This window comes from Atractosteus spatula, chromosome 13, assembly GCF_055471065.1.
Source record: "Atractosteus spatula isolate fAtrSpa1 chromosome 13, fAtrSpa1.hap1, whole genome shotgun sequence".
In the NCBI taxonomy this organism is placed as follows: Eukaryota; Metazoa; Chordata; class Actinopteri; order Semionotiformes; family Lepisosteidae; genus Atractosteus; species Atractosteus spatula.
This window is the reverse complement of record NC_142718.1, coordinates 31,214,761-31,234,911: the sequence shown is the minus strand read 5'-3', so window position 1 is coordinate 31,234,911 and position 20,151 is coordinate 31,214,761. Positions and strand designations below refer to the sequence as shown.

Below are 20,151 nucleotides of genomic sequence, written 5' to 3'. Positions count from 1 at the left end.
GGTCAAAGTATTTCAAACTCACACATGCTTTTACCTTTAGTTCTATGTTTGCTGATGCAAACCTTTTGGCTTCTGTGATGGCCTGCAGTTGCTGGTAGTCAACTGGTTTATATTTTTTACTTCCCAGCCCGTCTTTCATTTGGAGTGTCAGCCTTTCTGAAAAAGAAAGGAAACATTTTATTCCAAGACAAAACAGATAAAAGATCAAATGAGAGATCAAAGATAAAAAGTCCCAATAATACCGATAACCAAAACAAAATGAAAAAAAGGCTGAAGAAGACAATGGCATTCTTTACATAACTTTACTGGCAAGAGATCATGTGTTCCTAATTACTGTCCTGTTAGTATGACCACAGTTTTAGTTCAGGACGATGCATCCAAAATGTGAATTGAAAAGGTTAACCCTCTTATATATATATAGTACTATTAACGTCTTTGCTCCCTGTTGTAGATATTTTAAGTTTTAAGATGCCAATATTTTAAATAAACAATGAAAAAATATTGAAAGAAACATAGGTTTTATGCACTCCTAGGATGTCATGAATATCTTTAATCTTAAACATTCTTCTTAGCTGTGACAACTGAAAGAAAGGCAATGAAGCAGAAAAACACACAGCCACTGCACCACATTAACTTCCCTTAGGACACATACCTAATATGGATTGAAGTCTATAACCGCAAAATTGTGAATTATTATCATGCATGCAGGTTGGGATGAGCGATGCACATCTTTTATTTCGATATTTCTACTGATGAGATTAAAACTGTGGGAGAAGATATTTCTGCGTCATCTTGATCCCCTTTTTATTTATTTTTTTATATCGACATTTTTTATTGATACCCCTCTTTCTCCTATTCTAATGGATTTGTTTTTCCATCATGCATTCCAACTCTTGCTTGGGAATTTTCGGGCTGCAGAAATGTTGTAATTTAATTATAAGATTATTAAAATACTAAAATGAAAAACTGAATTTTAGGGTATTCATGATCTGTTGATCAAAACCACAATGTTGTTGTTAATAATACATGTATACATAATAATGTTGCAGTCATATCTTAACCATTAGAAGAACCTTTATTATAAAATGTTAAAATTACTATATAAAATATAAACTTAAATGTTAACTCTAAGCTAGAATATTAGATACATTTGGCCCTATGTATAATGCTGTGCTCATGTAATGTCCATCTTTGTTTTGTAATGGTTTTGTCCCTATGTATTTTCAGCTTCTGTTGTCCACCTTTTATACTGTATACTGGCTATACAGATGGACAACAGAGTTGGACTGGCATCTTTAGAACACACTACCAATGCTTGTCCAAGACTGGTAGAATACTGTAATATATATCTATATATGTGCTATACGTACACCTTTCAGATTGTGTTCAGACACACTACTGCAAATCAAAAGTCAACGAGAACTGCATATTGGAACAACATGCTTATATTAATGTAGAGTATGCAGCTCAAACAGCTCATCCAAGTGCAAGCTGTGTAAAGTCACTAGCTGACTGTGACTGAGATTTGCCAAGTAGCAGGGCACAGTTGACTGAGCACTGCAGAGATGGTTCACATTAATTGGACAGAGATTAAATAAATATGTCATGATTGTTCTTAAAAATAGTTAACATTTTTTCTGCACTTTCATCAGTGCAAGACTCTACAGGCAAGCTGACAAGCTGATACAAAAGAACTAGTCGATCTAAACACTGAACCAATCCTTGAATTCTGACTTTGCTGTTCTGTGAGTAAGTCAATGCAGCTCAATACTAAACCTTCACTGCTCTTTCCTTTAACCAAGTCTTTTATTTCCCCCTGAGACTTTGATTTTTTTCACATTGAAACTTGTATTGTACTCCAACGAAAAAAAGCATTAAAACCATTTTTTATGTTTGGTCATCTGCTACTGGTATCATTGGTCCATGTGTATGCAGTAAAAACGAAATACTTACCGATATCTTCTACTCTATGATTAGTGATAAACATACGAAGGTCTCTGCCACTCATAGTGTTTATGTCTACAAACTGAAAAAAAAGAATCAGAAGTGTTTTATATCTAATGTTAAAAGCTATACATCTAACAACAACATTCCCTCAAGGTAGTAAAGTGAGATTGCAGTTGATTTTTAATGATTACACACCATGATTTTAAAACTAATTTTACTGATCAAGTTTTGCAGTGGAAATCTATTTTGGATATTTTGTAATATGATATGATATGATATGATATCATAAAGCCTAGGAAGATTATAGTGTTAATCTTGAAATTCTGTATATAAAGCAATTTTTAAAAAATGCTGCATGTTGTAAAATACTGAAATCCTTTAAGTCTATAAAGTATCATAATGTACTTTTCCTAGTCCCTTTTTTTAAAAAAAACCCTCTTTTGACAATTTATTGATTACTAATTATCTATAAATTGCATTGCAATCAGTGTGGTAAGATAATTCATTTATGTGCACATTAATCTATACTTTGATTATTTACTTAATAATGTTGGCATGAAATACCCTCCAAATGGCAGTATCTTGAAGGTTTCCTATATTGTACTGAATTAATAATTCCATTCAGACATGTCAGTCAAGATAAGCGATGCTGGAGTATGTGCAGCTCTCTGAGCAGAATGAGAATTCACATGCACACACACCACTACATCTCTCAGTTGCTGTATATAATTGCTGTTTTTTACCATGAAACATCAGACAGGTGACCCTCCATCACAATAACTGTCTAACAGTCAGAACAGACCACATAAAATCCCATCCACATTGATTTTGAAGGATTTTTCAAAATTGAGGGTCCCTGTTCTCAGTCTGTCTTTTTTACATACTATACTATATGTACTGCAATCATGGACTTTACACTGTTTTCCTATAGCCTTCAACCTATCAATGAGGAACCACACATGTACAGGATGAGTGCATATTCAGGCCAGTCATTCTTCTTTAACCAACATGTAAAATATGCCCGGACACTGAAAAATGTCCAAGCTTGGGTCACAATTGAGACCAGATCTTGGGACATGATAAGAACACATCAGAAAGCATCCAGTTCTACATTTGTAACGCAGGAAGGCAGCAAGTTGGATCCAGACAAGAAAGGGTATTCCCTTTCAAACCACTTCAGTTAGTATATACTCTTATATAAAGGTCGCTGCAATCAGATTCTTTTTCATGGTTCATTTGGAATTGATTTTTGACCTCCATTTCATTTCACAGTTAGGTTTAAAAAGAGCCCCTTAGAGATTGCTTGATCCATATATTGCTGCCTAATCATTACACAACCGTGTACCCAATAACAATGAGAATTCTGCATTTAAAACCCTTCTTACACGTTTTAAATTTTAAGATCTAATTCCCTTGAAAGAAACGCTAATCATTTTCAGGTGGCTTTCAGTTAATCGTTTGCCAAAGAAAACGTGAAGAAGAAGTAACAGTAAAAGCTTCAGCCACCCTGAAAACAGCCTCCGTTAAATTTAAATGGTTAACAGTATTTTATTTACTGTTTATCAAGAACGAGATTAACTTGGACACTCAATCATTCAAGGTACTTGTACCAGGAAGCGTACAACAATATGAATAATTCATAAATGAATATTTTAACATCAATTTTAATGTAGAGGAACGGGAGGAGATACACTTTTGCTCCATTACTGATTGTGGAATCGCTTTCGTTTCGTTTTGAATAAAACATAGGGGTTGTAACAGAAGGATTACTTACAAGGACGCGTTCGAAAACGAAAACACATTTTTAAAGTAATGTTTGGTAACCAACGAAGCATGCTACGGCTTGTTTGTACCCCATACGCTACCGCACTGTTGGGGGGGGGTATTCATATTTAACCACTCTGTCTGGCCCGCAGAAAATGTGCCACTCCATAAAAGGAAGAAATCCCATGGACAAAACATCCAAAAAGTTTCATGCATCGCTGTCATTAGTTTTACGCTGGGCTACAGCGCACGATCTTGGGGAGGTATGGATTGGAGATTGGATTAATTTCCCAAATGACCATTCTAAAATCTGAAGGTATTAATTGCATCTTCAGGTGAAATGGTTCAGTATTCCTAATTCTTTTTTTCCCGCAAATACATTAAAAATAACTTCATCAGCGATGTGCTTCCTAAGAAGCAAATGAAATACACCTATTGAGAATACTTCCAACGCCGTTTGCACGCTTGTTTAAACGTACTAGCATATAGAGGCGAAAAATAATTCAGTTCTTAAAGCACAGACATACAATATGCGCATAAGTTATTAATAAGTATAGGAGACCGAAACTTCACATATGGACTATGTTACGTAGCTACAAAATACAGTGTTAACCATGACGCCAGTTAATTACCTTATATCTTCCTACTTCATATATGGGACTCCAGTAGGTTGACAACATTTGTAACCAAGGTAACCCAGCTTTTCCTTCTAATTGGTCCGTTTAACAATAGAGTTCTCCAATGAAATTCCCACCTTTTTGGCCTAGACCCAATGGAGTCGGGCGCTGGAAAACTACAGTGGCGCTGACGTCATGCTTCCTCGTACTCCTGAGTAGAAGCAGGAGAGAGAAGATCTCGCCCCGAACCATGGAGACGAGCTAGCTGTATGTGTGTGGCAGGTCAGGAATTTTTTTTCCTGTGTTAATGGTCTTTGCGGTATTCGCACGTTTCTGGTTTTCGATGGCACGCTTCATCAAAACGCACGGATTGCGATAATTTCTCTGCTCCCGAGGGTAAGTGCTCGAAAATAATTCAGACGGATACATGCTCCGTGCGTACAGACGCTGGTAGTATCCCGGTAGTTCACAACTGAATCATGTTTCGTTCTTGTAAAAAAGCAGACAATTCGTTTTCCAATTTGTCTTCTTTTTATTACTTGCATTGCTTTCTGGCGGCAGCTGAGAAAGTAAAGCCAGCGCAATGAAACGCCTGTGTAAGACATTACAGTAATCTTTTTCTTATGACTTCTATTTAGCCATCTCTGTAAAACCTTCATAATGCCGTCTTATGATGTGGAGGAATTCAACTGCTTGTGCTTCTCTTTGCATTGCAACTTTCAACGATTGTAGTGGTTTTTATTTCCTGGTCGCTGTGCGTGTCTTTTGGAAAACGATTGGTTTCATTGTAACATATGCTTCACTGGCGTATCCAAGAGTGCAGTGATTGCAGTGTGTTACAGAATTGAATGAACAGGCAGGTGTGCTGTGCAGGAATCTCAGGAATGCTAAATTGAAGAGAAGGCGGCGGGGGGAGTTCACGTTTTGCTCCTGTCGCCTATTATTTTACTGTAATTTCCCCCTGCAGCTCAGTTGAGCATTGTGGAGTTATTTGTCTTCTTTATTGTAACAACTGTGTCAACGCGCAATGTATAGCCAGGTTGTGGCAGGTCTGCTCTCACTAGGCTTTATTTCTTTTTATGCAAACGGCGGACTCCAACGGGGGGGGAGTAATTATCCTGCTTGGTCTTGGATTTAATCCAATCCATTCTAACATTAAGGCGAACCAAGATGCACCCGCGATGCTTTTTTTTTTACTGAATAGTTAAACTCTAAAGTTAACAACTGCCCCCTCTCTCCTCCAATACACACCACCACCCCTGAACATGAAACCTTCTGCTAACTGTTTAGATTTTGCTAAACGCTAGAGCGGGGAGGTGGGGGGGGGGAGAGAGAATATTAAAGACTGTTTTGAACGTCACCAGCCTAAGCAATGGGAAACAATAGCAATCCGTGTTTTGGAATATCGAGTTGATTCAGTTGTTAAAAGTGCTGGGCGTGTCGGTGTACATCTGAAACAACAGTACTCCACAGCAGGGAGCTTTAGTCGTTTCAGTTCAAGAACGGCGCGATCAAATTTCATATTGTACTACCACCGCTTGTTAGGGGCTGCGAGATTTTTCCTCTATCCCCCCCTTTTGGCAGCAAAACCTGATAATCCTCGATCTATTTTTTTTACACCAGAGTTGGAATGCGAACTAATTTTAATGTGATGTCCCCACAAGTGTAAACGTCTCTTTGAAAAAGTAGCGTTAAAAAATGTCACTTTCATTTCAAGCCTGTACAGTGACTCAAGGAAGCACAGGCGGCGCAAGGCAATCCAATATCTTTTTGTCTTAGAAGGAAATGACATTTAGTGAAACGTAAGAAAAGCCTCCTCTGCTTTATAACCTCGCTTTGTGCCTGGGAAGATATTATTATGATTGAGGTCTCAGCGTTGTAATCAAAATCAGTTCTTTCTTTTTATCGAATTGAATGCCAAGATTCTTTTAGTATAGAGTCCTTCTTTGCTGCTTTGTAGCTGGATCCCTTCAGATTTCAGAAACTAAGGAAGGGTGCCCCAGTGAGTCCTGGGATGGGAGACCACCAAGGAAAACACGATTGGTGGCTTTAAGTGGTGTTGGTGGACCAGTAGGAGGCGCCTTTCTATCTGGACCCAACCAGTGCCCCTGTGCTGTACATGGCGCAGCCCTTTGGATGAGACATTATACTAAGGTTCTGACTGCTTGGTCAGTAAGGTTCCAGTGGAACAGTTGGAAAGAATAGAGGTGTAGACCCCAGTGTGCTGGATAAGTCCTCCTCTTATATGAATATACAGTTTGGCCTTCTTAAAGTTCTCCCTTTAATTAAACTGGGGAATCCACTCATCACTCTGGTCTGCTGTGAAGTGAGGTTGCTGGAGCATAATGGCTGCCGTGTGCCACCCAAGTGGTAGCCATATCTCATAGGTGGATGAAGGGGATCCTTTCCTGTCTGTAAGATGCTTAGAGATGAGAAGTTGTAAGATTATATAAGAATTTATGACTACTTAATTATGTTATTTATTCAATCTATGTGTGTGAGTAAAGTAGGTGTGTTAGTTTGGCTTTGATTTCAGAAGAGGTTTTTGCAGTCCTTGCAGTAGGGTAGTTTTTAAAATCCTGTGTTGCTTTGCAGTGTCCTTGACTGCTATTATGTCCTCACTAGTTCAGTTGGGTAGCTGCGTCAGCATGCATAGGCTGCAAAGGAACAAGTAATAGGTTTATTCCATGCTGAAAAAAAGAAGAAAGAGAACACAACGTTTCGGCCGTGGAGCCTTCTTCAGGTGTATGTCCTCACTGTCTGTTTTTTTCATGTATCTATGTTGGCTCTGTAGGCCTACCTCAAAACAAACTTTCATAAGCCAAGACATGCTACCATATTATAGCAATTATTTTGATTTCATTCAGTAGTTCTTAAATGCTTCCTAGAGTCCTGAAATGTGGCAAGAGATTATAAGAAAATGTTGTGAGGTAGGCCTACACAGTCATTTTAGCATTTCAGTAAATATGGTGTGTGTTTATCTGTGGGATTCTCTTGTTTTTCTTCAATACTGTGGGGTTACTATGGTATCTGTTTTAACAAAAATTGCTCTTGTACCAAAGGACTCCTCAGTGCTTCCTGGCAATATAGAATGTAAGTGTTTGTTACAAATCCTGTCCTAAAACCAGTTGATAAAACACTGTATCAATCTGTGATGCACCTCATAAACAGACTGACTCACATTCAACCTTGAAAAAAAGTCTGTCACAAGCCATTTATTCTGCAAAAATATCACAGATACGAACACAATGTAATCAAGTGTAACAGCAAAAAATCATTGAGGGTACCAAACCAAGCTTGAGTCAAGGAGGACCTGAAATATTGGAAGAGAAATGGCAACATCCTGGCTTATGATATAGAATATTGTTATATTTAAGAACAAAAACGTAAGAATGGCTGCAAATGAGAGGACGTTTGACCCCATCTGGTTTGAATGAGGGGAAATAGGTAAATTACATAAAGGGGAAAAAAAGAAGTCGCACTCCCAAGTTATTGAGGTTCAGTAAAATAACAATCAACTGGACAGAGTTCTGAATTAACAAGTGTGTGCATCCAGTTGATTTTGCTGCTTTTAGAAATATTTTAATATCTTCAGTTGTCTTTAAACAAGAATGATCATTTTCTGATGTGTGGTGAGTACCATCTGAAACAGTTGTAATTTTAAGGATTTTTGTAAAAAAAGGATTCCCTGTTGCTCCATAGATGTGTGTACAGGTACGTGTAGTGTCATTCCTCCTGTAAATTAAAAATTAATAAACTCAATTACCGCTAATTCCAATACAGGGCTACACATGTATGAATACAGGAGACAGTTTAGAGCAGGGGTCTCCAGACTTAGTACTGTGGAGACCCAGTATACTTAGTCTTATAGGTCACCTGTTTCTAGACATGGACATCACATTTGTGTAAGTGATTAATTAAGCAAGTGATCTGCTAATTTAAGAGCGCTATGGCCCATGGAGATGTAAGGGTACTCAGATTCTTGTCCTATATGATTTCTGAATTACTTGAATGAAGTTCCTTGAGGCTCTTCTGGATCAGGGTTGGAGACCTTTACTTTAGAGATACCAACAACGTTGATAGAATACCTTTAGTTGTGGTAGGTGCTACCTACTACACCACCTTTCCACCCTAAAATAAATTTACTGTACTGTAGCTTCCATGTTGAATTCCTCCTCAGGCATGTGAGATTTCGGCTCAGTCAGAGCAGCAGAAGAGCTCCATTCTTGGAAATGATTGTGTGTCTGATTGTGTTGGTCATGCAGTTCTTTCCTCATGTGCTCAGTTATAATCCACAAAAGCTAAATTAACCAATGATGTAAATTCAGAAAAGAGTGACTTAGGTGCATACATGGAAAAGTTAACATGGGCTCTGGCTTTAGTGATGATTTATGTCTTTTTGTAATTGTCTTTGTAATGTTTCTATCGCAAATGTTTCTTGTTTTGTGGGTTAATTCTGTCACTGATGTTTAACTTGCTCTGATCTCAAAATTGATTGGTAAAGCAAGAAAATTGGACCCCAGTGTAATAGGAAGGAAAAAAAATGGAGCTTTGATGGTGAGCTAAATGAGGCATTTGAAGTCTAGCTATGCTGACATTGTACAGATAAAGTAATTTGCATCAAATTCTGAAAGTTTTCTGTAGAAAGGAGTTTTTGAACACTGTCACTAGGCTCAGTCTTCTTATTGTCTTACTCCCATTGTAATTTGTGCTTTGTGTGCTATAGAAATTTGTACTGTACGTGATAGACTCTGACAGTTGGTGTAATGTTATAAAGCAGTAAATGGATCAGTTTTTTCTTATACCAGTGTGTATTAAATGAACAACTGTGTGATTGTCTTCTATATAAACAGCCAGCACAGCATTATGACTATGTTCATAAAGCTATCTTTATTAAAAGGAAGAAAAAGAGTTAAAATATTTTATGGGCTAGGGTTGCAAACCTTCTGATAGTGGTTATATAAGCGTTCTTGATCTCAGCTGTAGCTTCAAGATTCATTACTGTTGTGTATTGTTGAATTTAACATGCAAGGATATGTGAGATTTATGATTTACGTAAATTCCTGCTTGCGTAAGGTCATGTGGAACATAACCCTTACTTAACTTGGGGTGTGCCTGTACTTTGTTTCTTTTTATCACCTTTTTGCAAATAGGTGCTACAGTATATTAACAATTTTCCTGTCAGTGAGTATTACCCCTGTCTGGAGAGACTGCTGGAAGAGTTTTGTTAATGGTTAATTGATACCATCTGTTTCATTAATTATAATTGGTAAACCACCATCAGGCCCTGGAGATTTTTTTCTCTTAAGTGTTTCTAGTATCTGTAACATTTCTGCTTCTTCTATGCTAATACTGTTTAATGTATAACTGTTTGTTTACCCTGAGGCATGTTGTCTGTTTCTTCCTTGGTCAACACCTGACAAAAATTAATACTGCCAGTTCCCTTTCATCATCTAAATGTTTCCTATTATTGTCTGAGCCACTTGTTTCATCTTTCAGTGTTCTTTTGGTGTTTATGATTCTTCAAAAATATTTTTATAGCCTCCTTTGCCACATCATTTCTCTTTATCTTGGCCTTTCTAATATTATTTTTACCTGTTTAAAATTCATTATTTTCTTTAACTAGATTCTGCTCTTCCTTTTCATTTACTTCCTTTGTCCTTATTTTTCTTTCTTTATTATGTCATTTGGGTCACTGCTTTCTTAACTTTGGATTGACTTAAGGAATGAGTCTGTTGTGTGCTTTAATGTGAATATCTTTAAAATAGATGAGGCCATCTATTCTCTGCTGATTTTATTTGATAAGAATACATTTATATGAACACAGTCTCATTTCTTCAAACTCTGTTTTCTTGAAGTTATAAAATAGCCACTCTATCCACATATCTCTACCTGTATACTTCAAAACAGATTTTACTCTGATCACAGTTATGTAATGAATCTCTTACCTTTCTGTCATTAGCTGTGTCTTGTCCCTTTTGGTTTTTCTCAATCAATGTGAGGAGAATTAACATCACCCTTGATAACCACTTCTTTCTTCACCTGTGTTCTTGAACTCATTATGTAAAACTACTTTATAATACATATCTGAATTTAGAATTCCGTTTTGTACATCTGACCCATATTGTTTCCAAGCAAAGATAATTACAAAGACCATTGTCCAAATGTGGTGGTTCTTTTAACCATTTAACCCTATCGCTGACTGAATTGATTAAAGTATTCCTAAACATTTCTAAGGCATGTGCTACAGGAATACAATGTGTTCAAAACTCCAAAGTGTAGTCTTTAAAAGCCTGTGATGAAATGCAAGGGAGAATGTGTTACTTCAGTATTTAAGTATAGACATCGTGTTTTACCTGCAAATTTCTCCTCTTCTGTTTATATTCATTTCAATTTTTTTTTATTGACTTGCATCTTAATTAAGCGTTTTGGTATGAGGATATTTCTGTTTCATGTCCCAAAACTACAGTGTTTTATTTGAGTTGGAAAGAGAATATAAGACAGCCAGTTGCATCTGGTCTAGTTTACGAGGGGATGTGGTTAGCAGCAGCAGTGGTTAAGTCAACTTAGTTGGTTTTTGTTCAAGCCTGTTCAGCATAGCCTTTCCCTCAGGCTCTGCTGAACCTTGAGCTTTCATGCCCCTGCTTGGGTTTTCTCCAGTCAAATGTGCTGTGCAAGATGCCGAAGGGTCTTATCTGAGGGTCTACAATGTAAGCAAGTCATCATCTTTATTAAATCCGTGCTCCAGAGAGTTGTCATCTATTGAAGCAATGCATTTGAATTGGACAAATTAATGACTTCTCCTAATAAGGTATTTCAGAATCAAAAGTAAAAGAAAATGCCCTCAAAACGGAGGCGTCTTTTTATATTGCTCATTGTTGCCCTTTCCAAAACAGCTGATCATTGACGTTCGTGCCATATGCTCAGGCAGCCATGATCAGTTGCTGTGAAATGTGAAAACGAGTAAAGTTGGGAAGGAGCAAAGGCTATGTAAAAGAAAAATACAGACATTTTAATTTTGAGTCATTTAACTATTACAAAAAAATCAAATGCTTAGGTAGGGTGTTCTCATGATTTTTTAAATATTGATGTTGAATGATCTACTTGGACATAAGTGCTATTTTTTGCCATTTGATTCTGAGGTAAGGTGACAATTCAGCAACTTATTTACACTTTGTTCTGTATAATGTGTCCAATTTATCAGGTAGCTGTTGTTTCTGTAATCTTTAGATGGGTTTGCTTGTTTTTATGCCCCTGCACTCACCATAAATCAGTGTAAATATCATCTGACATCAGCTGAACTGTCCAAATGAGATCGAACTCTTTCCATTATATCTCCTTATTTTGGACTGGCAATTACATTTTTCATTTTTCAGTGTCTAGGGTTATTGTTGATTACATTTGTGTTAATTATTTTAAATGATATTTTCATAAGACATTTAAGTCTTGTCTTTCCCCTGGAAATGCAGTTATATAACAAATTGTTAGTTAGGTATTTTGAAGTACCAGATCAAAATAGTGGACATGCTTGCAATTTTTTTCTGTATGAAGTCATAACTTTCTTCTGTTTAGCTTGGTCTGAAGTATACACTGTATAAATGTATTTTTGCAGACTGCCTGTGGACTATGAAACCCAAAAGCCAAAATATTTTAAATACTGTCCGTACAGCCATATGGCCATATAATTGGTGAGATTTCAAGGACAATTATAAAATAAGCACTGCAAATACTTTGAAGCGGTTGAAAGGTCAGATGGTATTTATGAATAACACAGGACTAACTCATGTCCGTGATTTCATGCTGAGAATGTTTAATATTTTTTCTGCTCCCAAGCTTTTACTATACAGATCTGGTGTAGGCCTTACCAAGCACTCACCCAAAGAATTTCAGAAATTCTAACCATCTGAGTTGGTTTTTCAACAGTGCTGTCAGCAAGTTATCTTTATCTTGTGAAAGATAGAAGGGTAACTTTCAATACTTATGAATATTTAACAAAACCTTTGGATTTTCTTTGTTTCAAAGAGTAAGTTCTAGATTTGCTATTTCAAGCAGTAGCTGTATGGATTTATGTATTTTCTCTAGGATCACATCTACAGTAAAGAACCATAAAGGCACTTGCTTGTCCTGTGCATACTTGGCATAAGGAAGAGTTTGGTTTGAAGCTGTGAATCAAAAAATGCTGTATTTCTCTACCATGCTCTGTGTTATGCAAAAACGTTTTTGACGTATATTTGACACGATACTTTTTGCATTTGTCTTTCAAAGCTACAATATGGGATGATAAACATCTTGAAACTGAACTAGAAAAGCTATTTCTCTCTTTAACCGATGTAATGCTCATCATTGTAACATTTAAGACTAAGGCCTTTGTGCTTGCAAAACACCTCATTTCCATTTGCACCCCATTTGAATACGTTAATTTATACCTTTGTCATTCTGATCAAAATGTTGTCATTTGCATTTCCAAGTAGTTGGTCCGCAGCTTAATGAACATATGATACGTACTTTATCTCACTTGTAAATGGAATCTTTTAAATGGGACATGCTTTCTATTGATTTGCAAAAGTTTTACAAAAAGAAGGGGCGATGGAGTGACTGCTTCTATGTGTTCTTCACGTTGAAGACGACAGACTTGGGGTGCTATGTCTGCATGCGAGTTGCAGAGGAACAAGTAGAGGTTGATTCTGTTAAAAAAACATTTGAAGAAGGCTCATGGGCTGAAGTGTTTTTTTTTCTTTTACTACTTTTCAGGAATTAACCTTGTTCCTTAATTAAATCTTGTACAGTCCCAAAATCAAAATGTTGCTGTCCTGTTATTTGGTTCTCTGCTTCTGGGGTCTCACAAAAATGAAGTTTCTTTCTAGTGAAAGCAACAAGGCACTAGTGCCACACAAGGGGATTTAGTTTTTCACTGTATCCTTTTCAGGATATAATTTGTCTTCAGAGGATTTGATGTTTTGAGTACTGTTTACAGACTACAACTTTAGTTTATTTTTTTATATGTTTTCCATGGATTTCTTTTTTTATATATAACCCACAGCAGGATGGATTGGTCTGAAGATTAGTTCATTCCTTGAGGGCTAACCTCAAGTCGTAGAGTGGTGAAATTCCTCACAGAATATGTAATACTCCTCCATGTTAACACCAAGACTATTCTGTTGCAAACAGTAAGAATTAAGCACGCTGAAGAGGAAACTTTATGTATTTTAGACAACCTTTTGTATTTTGGAACAAGATTTTTCAAATGCCGTTTGTTGTGGAATCATCTTAATTTTCCAAAGTTTTTACTGACCAATTGTAACTAGTTAATGTAAAGGTAGACATTAACCAAGAGAAATAAGGTATGAATCTATTGTCAGTATTACATTTCATATACTTTTGTCGCATAGGAGTTCAAATGTTTATACTTTTTGAAAGTCTTTTACATAATTTTTAACATGTATAATATGCATTCTCCTTCAGAATTGTGATAAAGCAGGTGATCTGTAACTAGACATTAATGAAACAAGATACCTTGAAGTACAGTATGATTAACAGACAAAAGCTGATAATACAGAGAAATATTGTGGATTAATTTAACATAATTCTGTTTTCGGCAGTTTGCTTGAATAATCCAATCACAGTAGATGCTGCTGTTGTATTACTCTTTAATAACAGAAGGTTCCTAAATGGGTTATTCCCATCCCATTGGTTAAAGGTCAAAGCAGTGCAGTATGATATCTGTCAGTTTGTTTAGAAGGCCTGTGATTCATCTGGTTACAGTAAATCAGCACCCGAATGTACAACTTTCATTTGGTTATAAATTTAATTGATTCTCAATTAGGCATACATCAACACAAGTTTTTACGAAGTGTAAGCAGCACAAAGAATTGATTCCTTAGAAAGAATACATGGGTTGTGGACTGTTTCTGACATTTTTTTTGATTGACCCATGAGTACTTGAGTTTCGTGATCAAATAAAACCAAGCTGCTTGTCATAGAAAGAAACTAGTAATCTTGGCTTTTTTAAAAAGAACTACTAGAGTAATCATTAAATAGACATCAGATATTCATAATGATAAGTTTCTACTTAGGAATTTACTGACAGTAAGTGAATGCTTTTTTTTTGCAGACACAAATGAGTACATGTTGAAAATTTAAAAAAACACTCGCCTGTTTAAATGTACTACCATAGTTACAATGTAGATTTGCTGTGAATGTTTTTATTTGATCTTTTTTGGCATGAACTGTTTTTGTCATTTGCCAGGATTTCTTAATGAGGAGGTCTTCTGGAACTCTTTGTTTGATAAAATGCTGGCAGGATTCGTTGCTGATTTAGCGTGATGTGTTGATAAGATCCTGAAAGAGTTTTTAGATTAAAATGATGTTAAGGTCCTGGGCAGCACAAGATAAAGCACAGCACAAAACATGTCAGCACTTTGGAGGATTAGGTATACAATCGATTTCTTTCCAGTACAGATGCCCCCCTCAGTTATTCATGCTGAGCCTGAAATGGACAGCACATTTGCTGTGCCATGCGGCCTGTTTTTGATCACCTCCTTGTGAACTCCTGTAAAGGACAGCTGTATTTTCTAACAGAACGCTATACAGTTGCAGTTTGCTGTCCAAACAAACGTGACAGGCACTGGGTGGCTTCCAGTACCTTCCCAGGAGTTTTCATGGGAATAGGAGGAGGGGGTGTCTCTGTAATTTGATTAAAACAAGAAAATACCTGCAGGGAAACCAAATTCTTTATTAAGGCCCTTGGCGTCTAATCCTATTATCTCTTATTAGTAAATATTTTTTTTAATCAATCTGGTGATGCAAAGTGAGCAGATCATTCATGCCGTAAGGAGTAGAGAAGAGATCCTGCTGTATAGTATTGGTCTCAGTCAGCATTCACTGGATAGTAATACACAGTAGGCATGTCAGGATGTGATGAATAGAGTGTTGCCATGCCAGGGCTCTAAACCCTATAGTAATGGAGGCTGATACCCTGGAAATCATGAGGCTTATCCATGAAAGATGTGTGTGTCTCTATCCCGATTCACTGACTTTCCAGTTGTCTCATTTTATAAAAGTAATTTCTTGCCAACACAAAGCCTTTAAACGTGTCATCAAAATGTTTGTGCAGCACTCCAGTTTTTTTGGCAGAGTTCCCTCTTCTAAAACGTATAATAAAATACCACCTGTTGATTTTGTTTTTTCTTGTCCTCGGGAGATCATTTTCACGTACGGGATCGATTCATTATTTTCAGTTTTAAAGAATTAGGAGAAGCAAATAATTACTTTAACTTTGAGTCTTTGGTTGCTGATTATTTCCATACACTATATCAGGAAACCCAGTTTCTGCCAAAAGTCCATCCTACCTTTACCCACCTCTCCTGTCATTTCATTTAATAAGAAATTAAGGCATACTTGTATCAGTTATTGCTGCTTCATTGACCAGCCTTTTCTGTATTTTCCATCAGGTCATACAGTAGGCTTTCCGTGCTGTGCACAGAATTAATGAGAACCGAACAAGACATACAGTAGCTGCTGTAGGGTGGCACAGTGTTTAGTGCTTTTGCCCCCCAGCTCTTGATGGTGTGAGTTTGCTTCTGGACTGAGGAAGCCTGTGTGTGCAGTTCGCTTGTTATTCCCAGGTTTACATGGCTTTATTTTCTGGGTGCTCTGGTTTTCTTTTACCTTCCGAAGATGAACTGGCTATGTTAGCGGTAATCTCTTGTTTGTGTGTGAGCGCCATGTTGGACTACTGGTTCCATCAAGGCTGTTGTCTCGCCTTGCACTCTATGCGTCCAGGCTAGCTTTCCTAGCTAGATGTAAGCGTAGGGTGTTTAGTTAGGGGTTCAAAGTGATTGCATAAACGTCAGCAGGGTGTATTTCTTTTCTGCAGACCTTTTCATCTCTGAACAAAAGAACAGGCTATTCAATTTTATTCTTAAAAAGAAATGAATTGTGTAGAAATTTACTGCAATTTTGCTATATCTATACAGTCCAGAGATTAAAACTTAAATTAGTGTGGTAATAGTTGCACATTAAGATAATCAACCTTTAATAAAGGTTCAAATCTCGCAGTATGTTGTAGAAATTGCGGTGTTCTTGTTCAAAAACTGCTTATATCGGCTTTATTCTTGGTTCAGTTGTATTCACATTGGATACAAAGAATCTTACAACAGTGCATTCCTTCAGTGTAGTTATTGAAATCAAGAATAATTTCTCCTTTACAAATGATGGTGATAAATGCAGTGTGTTTTTGTATAATGCTTTACATTGTTAAATATGTCACTATTCTTTATCAGACTGGCTCTTCTCAATTGCAGCAATTTTACAAACAGTTCAGCCAGATTTTACAATGTCAGACAAAAAGGTGAAATATTAGGATGTAAAAAATCATGTATAATGTGGAAAAAGAAAAAGGAATTAAGGCAGTAGAGAAGGCAGTAGATTTATTAATTTATGAAAGATGTCAAACAGAAAAAACAATAACAAGTATATACACGTGCAGATTCACTTACACAAGGACACTGGCGTTTCTTGGGTGTTGTATCCTGCGGACATAATTTTTTACCAAAGCCTCCGATAAAACCACACATTCCGCTCTAATACAGCAAAGCGCTTCAAAGTCACGTTAATCATATCTGAGATGCACAGCTGAATCTGAATTGATTGTACCTGACCTGTTCTCCAGGTATGATCTTCATTTATAATTTGGTTCCTCCCTTTATGACTAGTAGCTATATCACCCTGCAGCTCACAACTGGCAGCCCACTGAAGCTCAGTAGGTGTGATCCTGGTCAGTACCTGGATGGGAGACCTCCTGGGACAAACTGCTGCTGGAAGAGGTGTTAGTGGGGCCAAAAGGGGGCACTCACCCTGTGGTCTTTGTGGGTCCTAATGCCCCAGTATAGTGACGGGGACACTATGCTGTAAAAGGCGCCCACCTTCGGCTGAGACATAAAGCTAAGGAGCTGACTCTCTGTGGTCATTAAAAAATCCCAGGGCATTTCTTGAAAAGAGTAGGGGTGTGTTATGCCGGTGACCTGGCCAAATTTCCCATTGGCCTTTACCCATCATGGCCTCCTAATAATCCCCACCTATGAGTTGGCTTCATCACACTGTTCTCCTCCCCACTGATAACTGGTGTGTGGGGAGAGTACTGGAGCATCACCCATGTGGGGGCTGCACATTGGTGGTGGTGGAGGGGATCCCTGTTACCTGTAAATCACTTTGAATGGAGCGTCCAGGAAAGCGCAATATAAGTGTAAGGAATTTTTATTGTTTTCTGAGTCTGGTCTTATCTTAAGCCTTACACCACAACGAGTAGTTTTTCCCATTGCAGGACCCACACTGATCCTCACTCTGTTGTGGAGCTCTCTTAGAGATGTAACTTGGCTTAAAAACCCATAACATGTAAATTTGTGGACTTTAAAATGCTAATCTTGTAACTATGTGTTTCTTTGTTTTTTTTAAATAGCTTTATTTATATGCATGTGTAAATACTTCTGTACTTTCACTGTCCAAGAGCAGTGTGACTCATTGAATAGTATTCGAAAACAAAGAACACTACAGCATCTGTTTAGTCTTGCATGACAATTTGCAGTGGCCATGAACACACTGACCAGCTGCAGATGTTACACTGGCCTTCTCCAGCTTCATTAGGATAAATCTGAAAGAAAGGAGAGGTTGTAATGACAAAAAAGGTATAAGAAAGTCGAATGTTTTTTTTGTTAAGGCAACCATGTACTTTTTTCACAACATCTGTTATATTAATAATACCCTCGTTTCTATTGTGATATAATGGTGAATACTTTAGTTCACATTGCATATTTTTGTTTATGGTCCTATTAAGGAAAAGGAATAAAATTCATAGAATTGACAATGTAAATAGGGTAGCTGTGTAGAGAAATGAGACATGAAGTATATGTTTTCCTTCTCTGGGATGAGCAACTGTGACTGCTGAAGTCAATCATTGTGCAGAAAACTGTGAAATTCTTTACTTTTGGATTCAATGAAGTCACTATTCATGCCTCATTTCTGTTTACACTGGAGCATCCTAGACGTGTGTCAAATACAATTGTTTTCGTTCTTCTCCATGTCCTGTAAGGTACAAAAACCTCTTTAAAGACAACTTCAGATTAAGTGAAGATCGCAAAGACATGGATATCTTTAACCAAGTATCTGAGTACGGTGCAAGGTGTTGGTTGGTGTATCACGGGTGTACATTTATTAATGCCAGTATTACCCTCTAGCATGTAATACAGGTTTAGGTCCTTTGCGTTATTGCCCGAGTAGTCTTCAAGCTTTTTCCTCCAGGTTAAGGTCAAGTGTGACTTGCACAACAACACTGGCATAATGTAATGCATAGCACTACAAGGGGGTGTGTTTCAGTGAATTCAAAGTGACAGCTGGTTGTGTGTCTGTGAGGGAGAGGTAAAAAATAAATGAGGCTTCAAAGCACATTATTATATAACCATGTCAAATGCAAATTGCAGCGGGGTTTCCTGTGCGGCGCGAACAGTAAAAATACTACATTGCATTGAGTGGAAGCAGCCTAGGGAAATCTGAGAATTGGAAAGCCGTAAATTCAAAGTTTAATAGGGTGAAGTGAAAGCACATAAAACAAATCTGGTTGATCAAATGTGGCCGGATAAGATTCTAAGATCAATTACAAAATGCTAATTACAAAAGAATCCAGATGAGCCTAATGGCCTACTCTAGTTTGCATTTAGGTTGAGAACCTGAATCAGAATACAGCATTGCCGAATATTGTTGAGTCGCTAATTAAAACCTTCAATTTAGGAAATTCATCAGGTGCTTCATCAGTATTACACAGTGGTCTCCTTGGAAATTGTCCCATGCTTTGGTGCATTCTTCTATAGTACACGTATCTTATCTTAGATCTACCTTATAACACTTAGTATGCTAAGTGATGTGGTCAGTATGTTATTTGGGTAAACCTTATGTAAGGGACAAGAATTCAGGGAAATTTATTCCCTAAAGGGTTATTTTTTTCAGCTATTCTGCTTTGAGGTCTCAGACCTTCTGTTTATTTTCATTCTGTGATTTTAAAGATGTGCAGTCCTGTGAATTTTTCGAATAAAAAGGACTAGTTTTGCTCATTTCCATTTCTGAATTCCAGAAAAGGTTAAAGGAAAAATGTTAACGTGATGAAATGAGCATATTCATTTTTAAGACTAGGTTGTGGACATATTAATCGCTCTTAATGTATGCTGCGGACATGTTTTGTGTTAATGAGTTGGAAAGAAGTATATGAGCAGCTGACTATATAAGCTTAGCTAGTGGCATACACATTTTTAATGATTTATTACCTTTATTCAAATCCTAATTTGTTGTGTACCCTTAAACAGGTCAAATTAAGTAACACTAAGCTTCTGATTTGAATTAGGCATTTTTTTGTATTGAACAAGTAACTGTATATCAGATTTTTTTTTGCTTTTTGAGAACGGTTACAATACTCTTGTACTAACTTCATGTGAAATAACCTTTAGTTATGACCCCCTCAAGATCACTGAATTCATTGTTTTTCACATTTTATGGAATAATTCACCATTGCCCCACGCACTGATGTGACACACAACTGTAAACTGTAGTGCGATTCCAAAAAGTTGTCTTATTCTGTTATTTCAGGATTTTGTTTATCCATTTGCCTGAGTACTCAGTGTTTACAGACGTTGTGCCAAACAAAGTACTGGGGAAAAAGATCATCACAGGATTTGTGGTCTGTCACAAGCTTATTGAAGAATCAAAGCTATAATTGTCTTATTTTGATCATGCTATTGTTTTGGAGTTCACAGATATTGAATAACTGGATTCCCTTGGG

At 37.0% G+C, this 20,151-nt stretch overlaps 2 protein-coding genes across 6 annotated transcripts in view; one reads left to right on the top strand and one right to left on the bottom strand.

Moving 5' to 3' along the window:
• The window catches only part of LOC148822061 (coiled-coil domain-containing protein 148-like), a 40,499-nt gene extending 38,491 nt beyond the window's left edge, over window positions 1-2,008 (bottom strand). The window contains exons 1-2 of the mRNA XM_088931239.1: window positions 1,954-2,008; window positions 35-156 (exon numbers count right to left, since the gene is read on the bottom strand). Coding sequence (XP_088787365.1) covers window positions 35-156; window positions 1,954-2,008 — 177 coding nt within the window. The remainder of the gene's footprint in view (window positions 1-34; window positions 157-1,953) is intronic.
• Window positions 2,009-4,523: 2,515 nt separating this feature from the next.
• The window catches only part of pkp4 (plakophilin 4), an 87,618-nt gene continuing 71,990 nt past the window's right edge, over window positions 4,524-20,151 (top strand). For 3 of the 5 annotated variants that reach the window (XM_088930119.1, XM_088930118.1, XM_088930115.1), the window contains exon 1: window positions 4,531-4,724. Coding sequence is in view for 2 of the 5 variants with exons in the window: in XM_088930112.1 (XP_088786238.1) it covers window positions 4,598-4,610 (13 nt within the window). In the remaining 3 variants the exon portion in view is untranslated. Of the gene's footprint in view, window positions 4,725-20,151 lie in introns of all 5 variants that reach the window. The other 2 variants (XM_088930112.1, XM_088930111.1) reach the window with 2 other exon arrangements.